At 41.3% G+C, this 17,681-nt stretch overlaps 1 protein-coding gene across 2 annotated transcripts in view; it reads right to left on the reverse strand.

The window, feature by feature from the left end:
• Positions 1-831: 831 nt before the first annotated feature.
• The window catches only part of sugct (succinyl-CoA:glutarate-CoA transferase), a 70,821-nt gene continuing 53,971 nt past the window's right edge, over positions 832-17,681 (reverse strand). The window contains exons 13-14 of one of the 2 annotated variants that reach the window (XM_085363185.1): positions 8,257-8,320; positions 832-1,332 (exon numbers count right to left, since the gene is read on the reverse strand). In XM_085363185.1, coding sequence (XP_085219311.1) covers positions 1,169-1,332; positions 8,257-8,320 — 228 coding nt within the window. In that variant the 3' untranslated portion in view covers positions 832-1,168. The remainder of the gene's footprint in view (positions 1,333-8,256; positions 8,321-17,681) is intronic. The other variant, XM_085363186.1, reaches the window with a different exon arrangement.

The following is a 17,681-nucleotide window of genomic DNA, read 5'->3' on the forward strand; positions in this document are numbered from 1 at the left end:
TACTGTAGTGTTACTGTAGTGTTACTGTAGAATTCTGTAGAGTTACTGAATTGTTACTGTAGAGTTCTGTAATGTTACTGTAGAGTTACTATAGAATTATGTAGAGTTACTGTAGAGTTACTGTAGTGTTACTATAGAGTTACTGTAGTCTTACTATAGAGTTATGTAGAGTTACTGTAGAGTTCTGTAGAGTTACTGTAGTGTTACTGTAGAATTCTGTAGAGTTACTGAATTGTTACTGTAGAGTTCTGTAGAGTTACTGTAGAGTTACTGTAGTCTTACTATAGAGTTCTGTAGAGTTACTGTAGAGTTACTGTAGTGTTACTGTAGAATTCTGTAGAGTTACTGTAGTGTTACTGTAGAGTTCTGTAATGTTACTGTAGAGTTACTATAGAATTATGTAGAGTTACTGTAGAGTTACTGTAGTGTTACTGTAGAGTTACTGTAGTCTTACTATAGAGTTCTGTAGAGTTACTGTAGTGTTACTGTAGTGTTACTGTAGAATTCTGTAGAATTCTGTAGAGTTACTGAATTGTTACTGTAGAGTTCTGTAATGTTACTGTAGAGTTACTATAGAATTATGTAGAGTTACTGTAGAGTTACTGTAGTGTTACTGTAGAGTTACTGTAGTCTTACTATAGAGTTCTGTAGAGTTACTGTAGAGTTCTGTAGAGTTACTGTAGAGTTACTATAGAGTTCTGTAGAGTTCTGTAGAGTTACTGTAGTGTTACTGTAGTGTTACTGTAGAGTTCTGTAATGTTACTGTAGAGTTACTGTAGTGTTACTGTAGAGTTACTGTAGTGTTACTATAGAGTTATGTAGAGTTACTGTAGAGTTCTGTAGAGTTACTGTAGTGTTACTGTAGTGTTACTGTAGAATTCTGTAGAGTTACTGAATTGTTACTGTAGAGTTCTGTAGAGTTACTGTAGAGTCATAAAACACAAAGATGTTAGAAGAATCAGCTTCATATTTGTGTAAAAACACTCCGTATACAGAAATTGTTCATAAATCATTAAAAAATACATTTAAAAATGGAAATATGAACTTATCTTCAGCTGAAATCTAAATGTTTAATGATCAGTCCTTTAAAATCAAAACTAGTGATCAGGTAAAAATGATCAGTTTTTGTCTTTTCCTTTCTCTTGTTAATTATTTTTCTTTCGGCCAATCACAAGACTTCATTCTGAACCACTGCTTTTGACTCCAGCAGGGTTTCTATAACTTCATTGCTGTACGATAAGACGTCTCGCAGCACCTCTACGGTGTGCTGGCCAATCAGAGGAGGGGGTGTCGGGCCGCTTGGAGAGAAGCTGCTGAAACGAACCGCCGGACCTGAAGACAAACAAACAAAAAGAGACAGCGAATCAGAGCCGCGTGCTGTCGGAAAGGAAATGCAGATTCAATCCCACTCATTCAGTTTTTCTCATCTTTGCATTCCTTCTCTTGTTTGTCCACTGCTTTCCATGTTTCACCTGTTTGTGTTCGTGTTCCTGGTCTCACTCACACTTTGGAGAACAATTTCCTGATTTTCATCACATTTGTGGTTGCATAAAGTTCCAGCTGTTTTCAGTGGGTAACAGGTCATAAACACTAATGTAGTGTAGTGTAATTCATGGTGTGGCCAGACAATGTAAAGCTGATTATGGTGGGAGAACTAAAGTAAAATGCCCACATAGTGAAATCCCTGCAGCTGATGTGTTTACAAAAACAACTAAGCCAATTAATAATAAATCTAAAGTATATGAAGTTACTGAAATGTGTGTGTGTGTGTGTGTGTGTGTGTGTGTGTGTGTGTGTGTGTGTGTGTGTGTGTGTGTGTGTGTTTGGGACAGAGACTGGGTCAGTGTGAGACTTTAGTTTGTTAACTGGTAATTATGTGACAGTGCAATCAGCTCATTTACACAGTAACATGAAATTAATGCAGCCAGTTACTTTCTCTGGCAAGTAATTAAGTCATCTACACCATTACTTTTAAGGGAAGTAACTTGTAATATGTAACAGATTACTTCTTCGCTGGTTTGTGGCGATACAGTCCATGAAATAATCACATACAATCTTTCTTTTCTTTTCGTGCTTGAGGTCATGAATATGTCAGCGCTGCATTTCACAGGACAAATTTCCTGAGGTGTGTTTCTAGTAAAGAGAGCGTCACCATGGCAACCAGGAAAACAAAGATGGAAAAAAGGCATGGCAGCCATTTTTCTCAACCCAACTAGCACATCGTCATGACAAAGCGACACATTTGTACCTGCTTTTATATTTAAAGTGAATACAAACTCTGAAACACACAGTGTGTGTCTGAAACACACACACAGCTTTTTGCTGTTTAACGAGCACATGTGAGGCTGCACTGATGAACTGTTGTGTTCAGAGACACCAAATAATGTTGCGGAGCGTGAATCAAAATACAAATTGTTTTCTGGTAAAACAAGACAAGGTCGTGATTATCTCACCAACTGCCATGAGACTGGGTTGACTTGTTTGGTCGCCATCTTTGGTTTAATGACATGAGAGAATTTAACCCTCAGTCTTGGCCTGCAGGCACTCTGCAGTGAAACAACAGCCCATTCTCAACAATGACAGTCACACAAATACACTCAGACTCACTCAAATCCTCCTGCTAATCAAATTGTGTTTGAAACAAAGATGGAACACAGTCAGCTGTTTTCACTTATTACACACACACACACAGATAAAACTCTAATCTCAGCAGAGCAGCCTGAATGGTCTGACATACACTGAAATCTCCCATAATGCCCTGCAATCCAACCAGAAACTGTCAAAATAAAAGGTTAACCTGAGAAATTCTCAAAAATACAACATTCATTTATCAGCCGTGTCATTTCCTGTTCTTTCTGAGGCGCAGGTTAAACTTCCCGAGGAAACACCGGGGCTGATGGGAACTGTGGCACTGTGGGATCAATGACAATGATCGATAGGTTTTACAGGCTGCATTTAATCCTGGATGAAGTTTTTTCTAACGCTCCTTCCTGTTTACATCCTGCCTGCTGCTGTAGTTTATGATGCGTTCAAAGAAACGTCGTATTTTTAAAATGTATTTATTTCTAATGTGAAGCCCCTCCCCTTCCTGCTGAGGGTTTCCTCCTCTTGTTAATAAACTAATAACTGACATCACATCCTGCCTTATCTCTGGGATCTGTGCCCAAGACCTCGCGACATGTTTTTCCAAACTGGGTTTAAAAGTGAACGTCCAGCACGTTCATGGATGCAGTGCAGGAGGACATGCAGAGGCTGGTGTGGCAAGAGGGCTGGGGCAGGAGGAGATGGAGGCGGATGACTTCTGAAAGGAGCAGAAAGAGGAAGAAGATCGGCTGTGTCTTCTCTAAAATCTAACTTGCATGTTATTTATGATGCTGAGCCTCGTGTGCTCTTTCCACTCTGAGCTGTGAGTGGGGATTTCTTCTCTTCGATTAAGTTACATTATCACCTCGGTAGTTCCCACAGCACATGTGGTGTGGGATGTGGTAAACCCACAATGCTTTTCCAGGCTGTACAACCTGCATTCACTATTTCACACACACACTCAGTGCTACAGGTCTGCACAGAGCCCAAAGGATGCTGAAGGACCTCAGTCACATCCTGTTCTCTAACCACCTGCTGCCGTACGTCACACCTCACAGCAGCTTGTCTGCTCACTGAGACACTGTGGACTCGTCCTGCACACGTCACAACTTCTCACAACCAAGATATACAGACTCGTGTGTTTATGGGTCAGTAATAAGAACTAAACCACCATGAGCCCGGAGCTCTCTGCTCTGAGCATCCCCACACTCATCTAATCAGACCCCACACTGACCCACTCCACCCAGGATGTGAACTCATTCTCGTCCTCCTCTCTGATGAGGTTATCGTTCCCTGTGGGACGTCTGTCTCATGGAGAATGTGGGAGGAGCAGAGACAGTTTAAGCCTCACAGCATGGACGCAGGCCGAAGCCCCTATTGTTGTGGCCGAGCGTGTGACGCAATCACTGATTTCGGTAAAGACCACCGACAGTTACGACTCGGCGTAGGAGAACACCATCACAGAGCAGAGCAGGCATCAGTAACAAAAGAAGGAGCTGGGTGGAGGTGGGCTGCAAAGCAGCTTGCAGATGAGCAGCAAACATTAGCTATATGTGAATGAGTACACGTGTCACACTGATGCAGGTGTGTGTGTGTGTGTGTGTCTGTGTGTGTGTGTGTGTGTCACCTGGAACATCAAATTAACCATGTTCTTATAATAGGGAAGGGACCAGCAACCATCTGTGAGTCATTCTGATTTCATATAAGATTATTTTTTGAATTCAGCTTCCTGTTTCATTTCATTTCTTTCTGTTAAATTAGTTTTAAAGAAATAATGAAGGCAGGAAGTGAGCGAGGAGGAAAAGGAAACATTTCATTTTGGGAAACTCACAACAATCAGCTGTTTTTTTTAAAGAACAGCACTAATGAGCCAAACTCTCACATTGTGTGTGTGTGTGAGGCCACTCGTGCAAGATGACATGTGTATGTGTATCTGCCCGCGTAGTGTCATGTTTGACTGTGTGTGTGTTCAGGGTGTCAGGGCAAATAATTATGGAATAAGATTATGTAATCCTGTTATTCACTGATTGCATTCTTTTGCATTTCTGTGCTAAAACCGAAGAGGAGAAATAATCAAACCACTGAGGCGGAAAAAGATTGACAGTTTTCTTTGTGTCTGTGGTCAGTGAGGTTTGTGGTAAGAAATTATATAGAAGTATTACTTCTAATGGTGTTTATACACATTATAACGATCAGTGTTAATAAACGGTAAATATTACCTCTTTTAACTGTTTAGTTTATGTTTATCAACTAATGATGTTATAATTTGTGTTTATATAATCACATAATATAATAAGTTAACTTGTGAATTATACATGGTATCACTCTGTATCATAGTTAATAGAGATAACAACTGAAAAAGGACACAAACCAGATCCTGATCACATAGGACTTTAAAAAACAAACAAAAGGTTGTTTTTTTTTGTTTTTTACATTTTTAGAAACAGGTTTTTTAGAATTTGGTTGCTTGGTTACAAATGATCTTGGTATCCTTGGTTACAGATGGTCGTGGTTGCTTAGTTACAGATGTTCGTGGTTTCTTAGTTACAGATGGCTGTGGATAACGACTTGCTAGAGATGATTGTATTTGATTAGTTAGAGGTTCTCATGATTGATTACTTACAGGTGGTTCTAGTTCATTAGCTAGAGGTGGTTATATTTAATTAGTTAATTAACTACAGGTGGTCATGGTTGCTTAGTAACACGTAGTTGTGTTTGCTTAGTTACAGGCGGACATGGTTAATTAGTTAGAGATAGTTGTCTTTGATTAGTTAGAGGTGTTCATGCTTAATTAGTTACAGGTTGTCATGGTTGCCTAGTAACACGTAGTTGTGGTTGCTTAGTTACAGGTGGTTGTCTTTGATTAGTTAGAGGTGTTCATAGTTAATTAGTTACAGGTTGTCATGGTTGCCTAGTAACACGTAGTTGTGGTTGCTTAGTTACAGGTGTTGCTGGTTGCTTAGTTACAGGTGGTTGTGGTGGTTACTGGGACTGTCAGGGCAGGTGGGCCGTCCTCAGGTTTGTGTTTAGCGCTGCCTGCAGGTTGCATTGGCTCTAGCTTGAATAGCTTGGTTTGTGTCCTGCTTTTATTCGCTGCCTCCATCACGTTTCAGTCTGTTACTGTTTGTTCTGAGCTATTTCCTGGCTCTGAAACAGCACACGCACACACACATGAATACACACTCACAAACAGAGGAGTGCCATCAACAGGTCGGCCAATGAATGTTCTGAGCAGCACGTTTTCACGCCCAATTAACCTCCGAGGTACAGACAACACACACACCACACAAATGTGCACACACACACACACACACACTTGTGTCTGGTGTTGTTTACTAAACAGAGATGCAGAGCAAAGTGCAGAGCAAAGAAAAGGATATTGTTAGGGCTGTGAATGGGCTGACACACAAACGCACACACACACAGATTCCTCTCACATTATGGTTTGGTGTAAATCACATGAGGGAACAGGATCACAGAGCACACGGAGGCAGTGAGACATCATGTTACATGTCAGCAGGATGTGTGTGTGCACATGTGTTGGTCATGTTGTGGGCACATAAATCTGTTTGCAGTCACACTGCGAGGACTCGGCCACAAAGTCAGGACGGTGATTTTCAGTTTAAGGTTCAGTTTGCAGGAAACACACAAACCTAAATCTCTGTGAGCATTATTCATGTGATTGTGATTGGCTGGCTGTGGCTCAGGTGGAAGAGCGGGTCACCTATTAATCGGAGGGTCAGTGGATAGATCCCTCACGAATCTGGTCCACATGCTGAGGTATCCGTGGGAAGACAATGAACGTCAGGTCATAATGCTTCCATCTGTGTGTTTAGGCACAGATTAAAGCTGTGTAACTGTGACTGGGTGAGTGAAGCATGTAGTAGAGCTCTGCTCTGTGAGTTCACTGAGCCCATCAGGTCTCCGTCTTTGCAGGAAACACAGTTTAAGTGCATCTGCAGTGAGCCGAACCTTCCTGAACATTTCTGGTTTCAATCGAAAGGTTTAAAAAGAACCTGAGGGAATCCATCACTGATATACATGTGACAAACATGTTTATCTAATGAGTACTGATTACATTATCGTCCCAGCTCACATGTATCCGCCTCTTCAGTCTGATTTCATTGGCCAAGCTTGTCTTCAGTTCCCAAACTCAATAATGATTAACATTAGCAGCACATTAGCACAGTGAGGCTGGAAGATAAACGCTAACTTGTTTCCCCTCACGTTAACTTTCATTGAGGGTCCCTGATGGGCAGCGACAAACACGTCAGGGCAGAAAAAGATGCTGAAAATGGACCAAACATCAGTCAGGAGAACACCTGACAGCATCCATCCCCAGCACGAGTACAGTCATTAACATGCTGCTGCACGTTTGGAGTCCTGGCTATGAAGCCTCATGCACCCATGCTAACCTTTGTCAGCCTCAGAGTCATTCTTTTCTAACATGTTCAAATATTTGGTGTCTGTCAAACCGCTGGGCTGTTGTTGCATCGTAGCGTTTTAAAAACAGAGCATTGAATTGAATACTGGTAATAAAAGCCCAGAGAGGCCGACAGTCATCACTCACTATTTTTAGGGGCTTGTTCAGATTAAACAGAACAAGATGCAAAGAATTAAAACACAACCACATGCTGTATGGCTGTAGAGCAGCCGGCTCGAGCCCATAGATGCGCTTCACAGGGAGAAGACCCTGATCAGGCACTGTTTTGGATTTCTGTCTTAGACTCTCCGCATTTTTCCATCTTTCCTCGTTAGCTCATTTTACTGAACCACAGCCCCCCCAGTGTGGATCTGGTCTTTGGCTGCTCGGATTCAAATACCTGCCCTGTTATTAACAGCACCCCATGATGGACGGCTCTGTTCGTGGGAAGATAATCACTCGTTCTTTCAGTATGTTTCTGGAACCATCCTGATGTTATTGAGCGGGCAGTGCTGGCTGTTTCCTCAGCTGGTGGAATGTCAGTTATGACACCAGAGGACACAGCACTGGAGACCACAGCCACACCACAATAACTCCAACGGCATGAAATGGAGCAGCAGCCTCGCTGTGTTTGAGACGTTTGCTTTGAAGGGACGTTTTCCCCCGATGTCACCACCAGCTACAAATCTGAACCAAGTGTGCCGACGGACCTGCGACTGACACCAACCCTCTGAGTCCAGGATAGGACCGTATGAGGATCCATACAAGTACTATAACACACACGCTGTGACCTGCCTCTGGTCATTATGAATGTCTTCCTGCTCGGCTGGCCAGACGCACACACACACACACACACACAGGTTAGAAGACAGATTAGACAGTAAATACATTTTGGTGGACAAACAGCTTCCTCTTAGTGGAAACATGCTGAGATCCATCAAAGCAGGAGAGTCCCTGTGGACGAGTGTGTGTCTGTGTGTCAGATGAACACAATCCTGTGGTTTTAATGGGAAATATTTGTTTGTGTTCTTGGAAAATGTCATTTACCAAACTGGTGTCAAAAACTGAAGGAGAAGGGTTACAGTGAGGACAGCGTGTGTGTGTGTGTGTGTGTGTGCGTGCGTGTGCGCGTGCGTGCGTGCGTGCGTGCGTGCGCGCGTGCGTGTGTGTGTGTGTGTGTGTGTGTGTGTGCGTGTGTGTGTGCGTGCGTGCGTGCGTGCGTGTGTGTGTGTGTGTGTGTGCGTGCTGACCGACGACAGCGATGCGTCCTGCTGTTGGATGGTTCATCTCCTGTACGAGGCGATTGTGTTTCACCTGTGAAAACAACACAGTTACAAACATCAGACACTGACCCGTGCTGTGTGCAGGAGGGGCTGCATGTCATTGTGTTTTATTGTATATGTCTCATGAGATAAATGTGGAGCAAACATTAACTCGGGGGTTAAAAAATGAAGCTGCAGTTCCCCTGACGTCCAGCAGAGGCAGCAGTGAGTCAGTCCCATAGACTCCCATGTTAAAAGTTCACAGCCTGCTTTGGTCTGTAGAGGTCATTTCCCCTTCACAGTAAAGTTCAGGTAAATTCTGACCCACTGTAAGAATCAAACGTCAACAAACGTCTGAACTTGTCAGGATCCTGGATCTGCTGACCCAGTGTCTGGAGTCACTTGTGTCTCAGGGTTTTTGTATTATGATGCATGTTCTAAGTTGTCTTTGTTGCCTCAGTTTATTCTATAGTCTTGTATCTAAGTCTCTTGTATTCTGTTTAGTTTTCTAAGTGTTTAGTAGCTGCCCTCTGTGCCTCCTTTATGTTGGTCTCTGTGTTTCCCCTAGTTAGTCCGCATCAGTGTTACATTTCCTGTTTTACTTTGAAGGTCTGTGTCCTACATGAATATATTGAGTTTGCTTCCCTTTGGTCTGGTTATGTCTGATTTCTCCCAGCTGCTGTGTGTTACTCTCTCCCTGTGGTTTCTTGAACTTAGATTTCCCAGTGTGGTTTGGTTTTGTATGAATCTTCCTTGCCAGCCAATAAAGCTGAGAGCCTGCATTTTGGGTCCAGCTTCTGCTTGCCACACAGCCCAGAACTGCAGCTTTCCTCAGAATGTTTAAAGAACATTTCTGACATCAATAATGGATCATTAATCCTTGATTAAAGTTGGAGCCAGCAGGGAGAGAATTTAGTCTTATAAAACTCATTTTTGTGGAGAAACATTTATTACCACCACATCCTGTTTCACCTGAACACATAACAGGCGTAATGTCCTGGCACTGTTGGGATTTATTACACAGCTGTTAAACACCATCATCACTTCTTTATCACACACAAGTCTTCGTGACAACCACTGACAATTATAAACAGTAATTCAATCTTAACAAACACTTACAATTAGTCTGCATTCAAAGCACAGACTGCACACACATTATTATGTCCGGACCTCTCACTCTGCTTTAATCTCAGTGAGTCTAATCTCATCCAGCTCAGAATAAATGGATTCTAACTCCTTACTGTTAGATTATTTTCTCACAGCCCCAACAGAGGACTTATTATTATTAGACATCAGAAGACATAGCATACAGATGACACCCAGCTCTATCTGTCCATGAAGCCAGATAACACACACCAATGAGTTAAACTGCAGGAATGTCTTAAAGACATAAAGACCTGGATGGCCGCTAACTTTCTGCTTCTTAATTCAGATCAAACTGAGGTTATTGTACTCGGCCCTGAAAATCTTAGAAATATGGTATCTAACCAGATTCTTACTCTGGATGGCATTACCTTGGCCTCCAGTAACGCTGTGAGGAACCTTGGAGTCATTTTTGACCAGGACATGTCCTTCAACGCACATATTAAACAAATATGTAAGACTGCTTTCTTCCATTTGTGCAACATCTCTAAAGTTAGAAATATCCTGTCTCAGAGTGACGCTGAAAAACTAGTTCATGCATTTATTACTTCCAGGCTGGACTACTGTAATTCATTATTATCAGGATGTCCTAAAAACTCCCTGAAAAGCCTTCAGCTGATCCAAAATGCTGCAGCAAGAGTCCTGACAGGGACTAGACCTTCTCCATGATCTGAAGTCCATTTGAACAGCTCCACTGTACAAAAAACTGTCATCAAAGTTCAGGCTAAAAGGATAACGTTTACTCAAAAGTTAAAACTTGTCAAATGTGACCCACACAGGATGTTAAACTTGACTAAATCTTAAAGGCGCATACACAGACACCCCGTTGGGGCTGAAAGGTCACTGATTCTGATCCATCGGCTGCTCCTTGCTTTGTGTTTACGTCTTCGTGCAGAAGCCGTGTTCCTGCTCTCATTTACTGTTTTAGCTGTTTGGTGGTTGTTGAAATTTTGTGAGGTTTAATCTGAGATTCTGGCGTTTGGGGCAAAATAAATTAATATTTAAAAATCGATGCAGGATTTAATCAATCGATATCACGTTATCCAAGCTAGAATCAATTTTAATCAATAAATCGATAATCAAAACCCAGCCCTAGTTTAATGACATCATGTGACCAACAACATGGCTGCCCTACTGCACACACATTTATCAACATTCAGACATCCTGTACATTTTGTTTTTGACATTGTTGTACAGGGTAGCCAACTTCTAAATGGCCACCATGGTCACCACCCATCTTGAGGAGTTTCCCCCTCACATATACTAATGTGCCACAAACAGGACTTTAGTATCACCAACCATTCCCATGTTATTACGGTGTATCCATAGAAATGGCCCACCCTGTAGATTAAAACTCAGAGTGTGAATCTGCAGAGTTTCTGTGTGAGGAGTGTTGGTGGAGGAAGGAAACCTGCAGAAACACGGTGCAGTCAGGGCGATGATGAGGTGAGGCCTCCTGTCCCTCCACCTGCATGTACAACGTGTAGAAATGTGGACACACTTTGACTGACGCATTAGGGGTTCAGCCGTGGAGAGATTAAAAAAAAGACTGAACCTGGGTGAAAGGTTAACCTTTAGCGCCCACACACCGTCTGCCTTTCTTTTTAAAGAGCACATCTCATTGATATTTCATTGTGATCAATTATGTGTACTTTCCAGTGCACCCTTAACGACCTTCATCACCTCTATGAACCGAGGCTGTTTCAGGGGCCTTGCATCCTTTCCATTAGATTTCCATGTTTCCATCAGGGTGCAGACCCTGATTTCTTCCATCGGCTTTTATTTTTTAATCTCATCTGTAATGCTGAATAAATTGGGTCTTTGTGTTTCACAGCAGAACATAGAAAACATGTAAAGTCTTTAAAATGAGAAACTGTACCATGTTAGGAAACACATGAGCTCATTTTGAGTTTGAATAAAGTTGGGACAGGAAGTAGCTGATCAGCTGTCAGCAGCTCGGTCACATGGGTCAAACTCAAAATCAGCTCATATCTGTTAAACATTTCACAGTTTCTACCTTTAATGTGTTTTTGTTGTACTGGGAATAAATATGGATTCATGTCGTCTATTTACAACTTGTCTAATAACCCTGACAGGCACTGTGCCTCGCCTCAGCCCACTGCAGAGCACATCCATCAAGTGTTACCTCGACCTGTCGCAGCAGGATGTCACACTGACACAGGCACGAAAATGGATCAGAGAAAATCCAGCGCGCAGCGGAAAGAAAGGAAAGTTTCTCAAATGAAAGTGAAAGTGAAGCTCTCGGCTGTCAGACTCTCTGTGTTGTCCCGACCTGCATTCGGGGCTCACTGACCTGGAAGTCCCGGCAGAGCAGGCAGACGAATCTTTTATCAGGGAGCTAAAAAAAGGAACAGGACAGACTGACGAACATCGGTGAATGTGGCAGAAAGTCTAAATGATTTCCCGTGGAAGAGGAAGAGGACGAGGAAGAATGTAAATGTGCTCTCAGGCCTGAGCCGTCACATCAGGAACACCAACCCTGATTTCACTGGGCTCAGCAAATCGCACCATTCATCCTTCATTTAAAATTTCACTTCATCCAAAAGAGAAATGAGAGTCTGTGTGTGTCTGTGTGGTGTTAGTGTGTGACGTCAGATCTGATCGGAGCCTGGGCTCTCAGATTTATTGGAGATGAATAGAAACTTCAGTAAGTGGGAGCAAAGCGTAACCTACACTGCTACAACTACAGGTCACATCTATAGCAGTGTAGGTTACTGCTATAACTACAGGTCACATCTATAGCAGTGTAGTTTACTGCTACAACTACAGGTCACATCTATAGCAGTGTAGGTTACTGCTATAACTACAGGTCACATCTATAGCAGTGTAGGTTACTGCTACAACTACAGGTCACATCTATGCAGTGTAGTTTACTGCTACAACTACAGGTCACATCTATGCAGTGTAGTTTACTGCTATAACTACAGGTCACATCTATAGCAGTGTAGTTTACTGCTACAACTACAGGTCACATCTATGCAGTGTAGTTTACTGCTATAACTACAGGTCACATCTATGCAGTGTAGGTTACTGCTATAACTACAGGTCACATCTATAGCAGTGTAGTTTACTGCTACAACTACAGGTCACATCTATGCAGTGTAGGTTACTGCTATAACTACAGGTCACATCTATGCAGTGTAGTTTACTGCTATAACTACAGGTCACATCTATGCAGTGTAGGTTACTGCTACAACTACAGGTCACATCTATGCAGTGTAGGTTACTGCTATAACTACAGGTCACATCTATGCAGTGTAGGTTACTGCTATAACTACAGGTCACATCTATGCAGTGTAGGTTACTGCTACAACTACAGGTCACATCTATGCAGTGTAGGTTACTGCTATAACTACAGGTCACATCTATAGCATCTATCTATAGCCTAAACTCCGCTGCAGGTCCATATATCAAACGATCACTATGGCATTACTGAGAGTTGAAAAACTGTCTAAAGTCTTTCATCTTTAATAACATGATCAGCGTTCTGCTCTACCAGGTGTAACAATTGAGTTTAACATCCAGGCATCCATGACAACGGACATTTTTGACATTTAACGGAGTTAGAAGTTAGCAGGAAGTTAGCTTGCTAGCTTCTATCTAAATACAATATAGCATGTCCTGACTGCAGGGTTTTGGAAACAAATTAAAACATACAGCTCTGTTATCACTTCCAACATAAATGAAGACAGAAAACTAAACAGCAGTGACGTTTGTAGGGTTACTGAAGTTTGGCTAGCTGGTATATAATGATGTGCTACGTGACCGCTAGCGACACAGCTATGTTAGCATAATATGAACAAGCTAACTTTTTTTCCACTCGATAAAAGTTAACATGAGTGTTTTCGGTGGTCAGGAACAAATGTAATCGCATGGCAGGATGCTGTAAAAGGACCAAACTTCAGCCAGGAGAACAACTGAGATAATGCAGCCACAATACGAGGTTAGTCATTCATATATTGCTGCATGGGCTGGGCTGTAGTTACATCCTAAGGTTTTAAAAACTGAGCTTAAATAAATGATTAGCGGTAATAAAAGCCGAGGGAGGTCAACAGTGATCACTGACTGTTTTAGGAGCTTTTTGAGATTAAATAGAAGAAAATACAAAACATTAAACATGTTAACGAGCATTTCAAAGGTTACTGTGTCTGATGTGGGCCTGTCTGATCATTACTGTGTTTTCTTTGAAAGTAAAATCTCAGCCCACACAAATATATCAACAACAGTGATCACAAAACGGTGTATAACTGAACACAGTAGTGCAATTTTTAACCAGGTCTTCCCATTAACACCTGACCTGCCCAGAGGGTCAGTCAATGAGCTCGTCAATAGCTTCAATGCTAACATGTTAAATGTAATGGACACTATTGCTCCCATTAAGGTGAAGGTTATCTCTGGAAGGAAAAAGTCTCCATGGAGAAACTCCACACTGGTGAAAAATGAAAAAAGAGAGTGTAGGAAAGCTGAGCGCAGATGGAGAAAAACAAACCTCCAGGTTCATTATGACATTTATAAAGAGAAACTTCACAATTATAATTTACAACTGAGGAATGCAAGGAGGTCCTACTTCTCTGACATCATCACTAAAAACAGCCATAATGCTCGGGTCTTATTTTCTACAGTTGACAGGCTAACAAACCCTCCTGTGTCAGTGGCAGCTGAACTTCATTCGACCATGGCCTGCAATGACTTTGCCAAATTCTTCACTGAAAAAATCCAAAAAGTTAGACAAGCAATTGGTACATCAACAGCAGATCCAGGATATGTACTGTGTCCACCAAAAAACTGTTTAAACACCATGAAACAGTTTCAACCTATTAACAGCAAAGACCTGGAGGACATCTTAGGTCAACTGAACTCCTCCTCCTGCTGTTTAGATGTCCTGCCAACAAGTTTTTTCAAAAAGGTCTCAAAGACTTTAGAGTCAGACCTGTTACAGATCGTCAACTTTTCTTTATTATCAGGTGTGTTTCCAGAATCACTAAAAACTGCTGTAATCAAACCTATACTGAAAAAGGACAATCTTGACAAGACACAAATGAACAACTACAGGCCGATCTCAAATCTCCCGTTTTTAAGTAAGATCATTGAAAAAGCAGTTTCTCAACAGCTCAGTTACTTCTTAAAACAGAATAATTGCTACGATGCCTTCCAGTCAGGTTTTAGACAGAACCACAGCACTGAAACCGCTCTGACCAAAGTGTTTAATGACATATGTCTGAATACAGACAGTGGAAAAATGTCAGTCCTAGTTTTACTGGATCTCAGTGCAGCATTTGATACAGTTGACCACAACATATTACTCAAACGACTGGAGAACTGGACAGGTCTTTCAGGAACTGTACTAAACTGGTTCAAAACATACTTAGAAAACAGGAAATACTTTGTATCAATAGGTAACTTCACATCTGAACAGACAAGTATCACATGTGGAGTTCCCCAAGGTTCCATCTTGGGACCCCTTCTGTTTAACATCTACATGCTCCCACTGGCACAGATTATAAACAACAACAAAATAAACTATCACAGCTATGCAGATGACACACAAATATATATCACAATGTCACCAGGAGACCGAGGCCCTGTACAGGCTCTTGGTAAATGCATTGAGGAAATCAATGACTGGTTGTGCCACAATTTTCTCCAGCTACACAAAAACAAAACTGAGGTAATAGTCTTTGGCGCCAAAGAAAAACGATTACAGGTCACCAGAGAACTTCAATCTATACATCTAAAAACCACAAACCAGGCGAGAAATTTGGGTGTAGTGATGGATGCAGACCTAAACTTAGAAAAACACATTAAGACAATAACAAAGTCAGCTTACTATCACCTCAAGAATATATCAAGGATAAAAGATCTGATGTCTCAACAGGACCTGGAAAAACTAGTCCATGCATTCATCTTTAGTAGGCTTGATTACTGTAACAGCATCTTTACAGGTCTACCTAAAAAATCAGTCAGACAACTACAGCTCATTCAGAACTCTGCTGCTCGAGTCCTCACTAAGACCAAAAAAGTGGACCACATCAGTCCAGCTCTGAGGTCCTTACACTGGCTGCCTGTCCGTCAGAGGATAGACTTTAAAGTTCTGATGCTGGCCTATAAAGCTCTGAATGGTTTAGGACCAAAATACATCAATGACCTCCTGACCCAGTATGAACCATCCAGATCCCTCAGGTCATCTGGATCCGGTCTTTTAGCAGTTCCCAGAGTCAGAACCAGACACGGAGAAGCTGCATTCAGCTTTTATGCTCCTTATATCTGGAACAAACTCCCAGAAAGCCTCAGATCAGCTGAAACACTCAGTTTATTTAAATCCAGGTTGAAGACTCACCTGTTCTCAGCTGCATTTGAATAAAGCACCAAATCCACACTTTAAGCTTAAATTTCAAAACTTACATTTAACTACTGATTTTATCTACTGTTCTGATTTTATCTGTTTTGATTTTATATACTGTTGTTTGTTTGTTTGTTTGTTAATTAGTTAGTTAGTTTATTTGCTTGTTTTATTCAATTTTAAATCATGCTTTTTATTTGTTCTTGTTTCTAATGTCTCTGTAAAGCACTTTGAATCACCTTGTTGTTGAATTGTGCTATACAAATAAACTTGCCTTGCCTTGCCTTGCCTTGCCTTGCCTTAACAACACAAAAGCCATATTAAACGCAGACTACTTTAGGCCCGGAAGTAGGGCTGCTCGATTATGGCAAAAATGATAATCACGATTATTTTCACTGAAATTGAGATCAAGATTATTTGACGATATTTATTTAACCCTTTAAGACCTACTATAGAACCAAGTCCACCAGAGCTTATATTATTTTTTTTACATGCTGTAGTGCCATTTGTGGGAGCATTTCAAGTTGCTATACATCAATACAACTGTTATAGCCCATATTTTAATAATATGTATGCATTAAGTGCATAGTAATTACATAAATTGCAAAAAAGTGCAATAAACTACAAAAAAAATTGAAAATCGCTTTTGTTTTGTTTACATATATTTCTACTTGGAGAAATTTAAGAGGCTTATCCCTCAAAACTTTAAATACAATAAAGTTGCAAAAAATAGTTTACAACAACAGGAAATTTATTTTGATTGTCTTCATAGTTTTATTTTGGAGATACAGCAATTTTTATATACTGCAGGAAAAACAAAAAACAATCCTATGATGCAAATTTGCAAAGAAAACAGCAGGTGCATCATTTCACTGTGGGAAGTGTTACGAACAGCTGATCGGATCGGCAAAGCGTGTTTCTGGAATATTATGTTTTTGTTCCTGCAAGCGCTTTTTATGCAATTTTTGCAAAGCTATATGTGGAACGAAACCGTGACCGAGGACAAGCTGATGGCATCAGATGTAAGTACAACTCCTCCGGTTTCATATGCAAAACAAATTATTGCGCTAGCTTACACGGTTCAGGTTCTACAGGGATTTAAAAATAGTTACGCAAAACGGAGCGTGCTGCTCTGACCGGCTTTAAAGGGTTAACAATGACTTTAAAAAAATAATATAAAATAGTGTGCAACACCACTGAAGTTTTTTTTTTTAAACTCTCTTTTCAACCAACGGCAGTCACTCTCCAAATAACTTCTGCTTAGCTTTCCGAGCTTCCCTCGGGTCCTCTTAATCAGCGGTCTCCAACCTTTTTTGCGCCACGGACCGGTTTATGCCCGACAATATTTTCACGGACCGGCCTTTAAGGTGTCGCGGATAAATTAGGGAGGGGCTAATAATCGGCTCAGTCATTTTTAATGATCGTTGAAAGCCCAGATCGTAATCGTGATTAAAATTCGATTAATTGAGCAGCCCTACCTGGAAGTAGGATTCGTCGCGTCATCACTGAACAACCGGATAACTACAGGTCACATCTATAGCAGTGTAGGTTACTGCTATAACTACAGGTCACATCTATAGCAGTGTAGGTTACTGCTATAACTACAGGTCACATCTATAGCGGTGTAGGTTACTGCTATAACTACAAGTCACATCTATAGCAGTGTAGGTTACTGCTATAACTACAGGTCACATCTATAGCGGTGTAGGTTACTGCTATAACTACAAGTCACATCTATAGCAGTGTAGGTTACTGCTATAACTACAGGTCACATCTATAGCAGTGTAGGTTACTGCTATAACTACAGGTCACATCTATAGCAGTGTAGGTTACTGCTATAACTACAGGTCACATCTATAGCAGTGTAGGTTACTGCTATAACTACAGGTCACATCTATAGCAGTGTAGG

The sequence above is a fragment of the Diplotaxodon limnothrissa genome, linkage group LG9, assembly GCF_057381915.1.
Source record: "Diplotaxodon limnothrissa isolate DT_005_m linkage group LG9, D_limnothrissa_male_GT1.1, whole genome shotgun sequence".
Lineage (NCBI taxonomy): Eukaryota > Metazoa > Chordata > Actinopteri > Cichliformes > Cichlidae > Diplotaxodon > Diplotaxodon limnothrissa.